General features: G+C 41.2%; 1 protein-coding gene across 1 annotated transcript in view; it reads left to right on the forward strand.

Annotated features, from left to right (window-relative positions):
- LOC102676483 overlaps nt 1-1,487 on the forward strand; it is a 9,031-nt gene extending 7,544 nt beyond the window's left edge. Inside the window, exons 12-13 of the mRNA XM_031513451.1 lie at nt 17-118; nt 220-1,487. Coding sequence (XP_031369311.1) covers nt 17-118; nt 220-1,179 — 1,062 coding nt within the window. The 3' untranslated portion in view covers nt 1,180-1,487. The remainder of the gene's footprint in view (nt 1-16; nt 119-219) is intronic.
- Nucleotides 1,488-3,806: the final 2,319 nt, after the last annotated feature.

Genomic DNA, 3,806 nt, shown 5'->3' on the forward strand with positions numbered 1-3,806 from the left:
ATGTTTCGCTCCTTAGATAAGAGTGTATCAAGTTTTGGACGAGAAAAGTTTGGACGTTCCCGATCTTCACAGGCTGCTAAATGTTAGATACGTTGGAGCGCACGCGTCTGGTTGGCAGGCAAGATTATTATAGAATTATGAAATTTTTAAAACATATTATTTTCCATGTTATTATTAAATGCTCGATTTTCTTTCTCTCTTCTTCTTCCTTTTCATCAGATATTCAATGTGAAGCAAGCTGTTCTCGCTTGGCTAAACGGGGAGCCAAACCTTGGACTTTTAGTAACCGCTTCCACTTTATTCGAGGATCAAGTGAACGTGGAATTTTCCCGACGGAATGAGTATCATCATAGCAAGCAACCGATTTTGGTACTTTTCGACGACGACGGGAAGGATCGTCGAGGTAACAACAACAACGAGATCGAACAAGTATTTCATGACGACGGGGACGAAGGGAAGGATGATTCGAGGAACGAGTACAGCGATGTGGTAGAGGAGCGTGGAAAAGGGCAATTGGAAGAGACTCGATGGGAAAATAAAAATAAATCCGAATCGTTTCAAAGGCGGAGGAGAACTCAGATGAGGGAATACGACGGAGTGACTGAAGATGAGCAACATCTCGTGGAAGAATCTTTCGGACGGCGTCGAAGGGAAACTAAGATTCTTTCGAAAAAATTGCACGGGAAGGGAATTTCCTCGCCCGACACGATATTTAGAGGCGGTTTAACGTCGATGGATATATATGAACGAGCGATGCGTCGCGAGAGAATGGCAGAAAGAGTTCGTGAAAGATCGATGTCTCGATCGAAGATTCGCGAGAAACGATCGGCGAAAAGCCACGCGTCCGTTCGGCAAAACGTCACCGAATGCTCGAGGCACGAGCTCTACGTGGATTTCAAAGAGATTGGTCTTTCCTCCTCTATCATTGCCCCGCTTGGTTACTCAGCTTTTCATTGCAAAGGTATCTGCGAATCGCCGTTGAGTCAAGATCAACAACCGACCAATCACGCGACTATCCAAGGAATTGTTCATAAAATGGGACTGGTGAAAGGGGTTGAGAGACCCTGTTGCGTACCTACTAAGCTGTTGGGCACGACCATTTTGTTCTATGACGATAACGAGAACGTTATCTTGAAAGTTTATCAAGACATGATCGCTGACCGTTGTGGATGCCGTTAAGAATTTCGTCGTCGTTTTTAGAATCTGCGCGATGAAACGTTCGTTCTCCTTGTGAAAGAAGTAGCGAGTGAATTATATCTCGATGATATTGAGAAAAAAAGAAAAAAGAAAAAAAAAAAAAAGAAAAGAAACGAAGAATACATACGGATATGATATGCGAGGAAAGGGAAAGAAAGAATTGAAACGCATGTGTGTGTGTGAGAGAGAGAAAGAGATAGATAGAGTGCAAGAGTGACAGAATACATCAGGTAAAAATGATTTTTACTACACGTTAGCCCGTGAGTCATTCCTAAAGGTTCATCTGAAGATCGCCGTTGTTAAGTTGTCGTCGCAACATTGTACATAAAAACATTCCTAAATTCGCGTATAGGGTCATGTGTATCGATCAATTAGCACGTGTCTATATCGTCATTAAACAATTAAATCCTGTATCGTCATTAAATTATTATTATAATCACGCTTGTAGAGAGTTAATTGTCTCGATCATTGTATATACTATTGTATCGTAAAATTAGAGTTATTTATATTTTAATTATGACATAATAAAAACGAATATTTAAGCTAGAAGAATCGTTTCTCACGCGTGGTATATTATTCTTACACCCTTTCTCACACCCTCCCGTCGAGACGAGATTCGCGCCACAAACTTTAGGTTCTATATTTGGAAATTTGATGGTATCGTATCCACCGAGATACATTTGAAATCATATATTTACGATACTTTAATAAACCGACACATCACAATAAAAGAAGCCGGTCGAATAGATTCGAAGGAACGAAGTCGAGTCGAGTTCGGATACGAACGAAAGGTGATTTTCTTGGAAGAGGAGAGGCGTTTCATTCGTTGAGCGTTGAAATGAAGGCGTAAATTTTACGAGTGTGCCGTTAATAAAATAAACGTGACGGTAACAGTGCTCGAGACGATGACTTTGGCGCCACTGGATGCAGAGAAGCAGTCGTGGAATGTCAGCGCTACCGGTGTTAAATGCCGTTTTTTATCCTTTTTCTGCAATCCGGTATCGGTGGCGCTCGACGATCTACGAGTAAATAAACGAAGTTGAATCGAAATCAGTTGTCGCCCCGTTGAAAAATCTGGTATACCAATGGTGGCGCCTGTACCATTCCAAATATCTGATACCGATGCTTTTACGACTCATCGTGTCGCCTTCGCCCCTCTTCCTTCACGATGACGCGGTCATATTCGCTGCTCTCCTTTTATTCCATTGCTGGAATACATAATATGGATCGGAAATGTAAACAGATTAGTTTAACAACCTTGTTAAAGCCCACAATACAATCATATTCGAATCGATTCAGAACTTAATGCGCGCGTCACTAGGATGAACGTAATCCACATGGAGCACAGCGTGAAGCAATAAGGAATTAGAAGAAATTGTGAACGATTAGGCGATGATGATTGATCCCCATCATCTCTATCGCAGCTCGTGTTTGTCTTCCTGTTTTTTTTTTTTTTCGTTAATTATTTTTGGAATAGTTGTGCATACATTTTCATCCACATCTCCCACGCGAAGTCAAAGAAATTTAATCAATTTGTCCGAAATCAAATAATTTTAGGTTTTCCATCCAACTTTTTTAATAACATTCGCGCACTCCGTGAATCTTCGTAGATAAAATCTTTGGCGATAGATCGTGCTAGGAGAAGTAACTATAAAAGAAAAAGAAAAAAAGGGAAGACGAAAGACATTTAAACGAAAATACGAAGAACGATAAATAAGGCGATCAGCGTTGAAAAGAAACAGTGTTGCTCTTTCGACGCGGGGATTTGCATATTTGCGAGCAACCGATCGTTCGCGTGCCATCGTACCGCATTCCGTATGCGTGCATCTCCAGTTATATTTAATCCATGGTGGGTGTATTTTCGAATCTGTCCGCCTAAAAATAACCGAAACGCGTTCCATTGGATTCCAATGCTGTATTTAGATCCTTGATATCGTAATACGTGTCATTCGCGTTCATGGCAACCAACTTGAGAATTGAAACCTATTATTATTTCCTCTATTTTTACATAGTTGTACATTATAGCCGTGATGGAAATCGATGATTTGAATGTTTAACACGCTCTCGTGTATTTTATCAATCCGAGGTACTCTCGAGGCGAGGAAGAAACAATTAAATTATCTCGTGAAAACAATCTCGTGGCTATTCAAAGGGTTGAAGATGGTAGGATAGATATCAGAGAAAAGGCGAGGTAATGCAACGTGGAAGGAACGAGGCATGTGGAGAGAAGAACATGGAGGTAAAACGGAATCGGTGTAAAAGGAAGAGAGAAAAGCGATAGGGCGGGAACTGCCGCTAACATAAGTAAGAAACCCTAAGCCGTGAACTGTACGACGACCTGTACAATGACGTAGTATTCTGTCATCCGGCGCGCTACCTCTCCAGCCTCTCCACTACTGCTGCTTGGCCATTATAGTGGGACAGAACTTCACGAGTTCACAACTATACATATAGTGGTAGGCCTTTGAACAGTACGCGCCTCGTGCCTCGTGTATGCTGTGTTCCTTCTTTCATGTTGCCTTTGTTCTTTGTTGTCCTTTCGTTGTTTTTTTTTTTTTTTTNCTTACATCCATCCAATTTGCATGCAATTTTTCTTTATCGATTTACTA

This window comes from Apis dorsata, unplaced genomic scaffold, assembly GCF_000469605.1.
Source record: "Apis dorsata unplaced genomic scaffold, Apis dorsata 1.3 scaffold_645, whole genome shotgun sequence".
Lineage (NCBI taxonomy): Eukaryota > Metazoa > Arthropoda > Insecta > Hymenoptera > Apidae > Apis > Apis dorsata.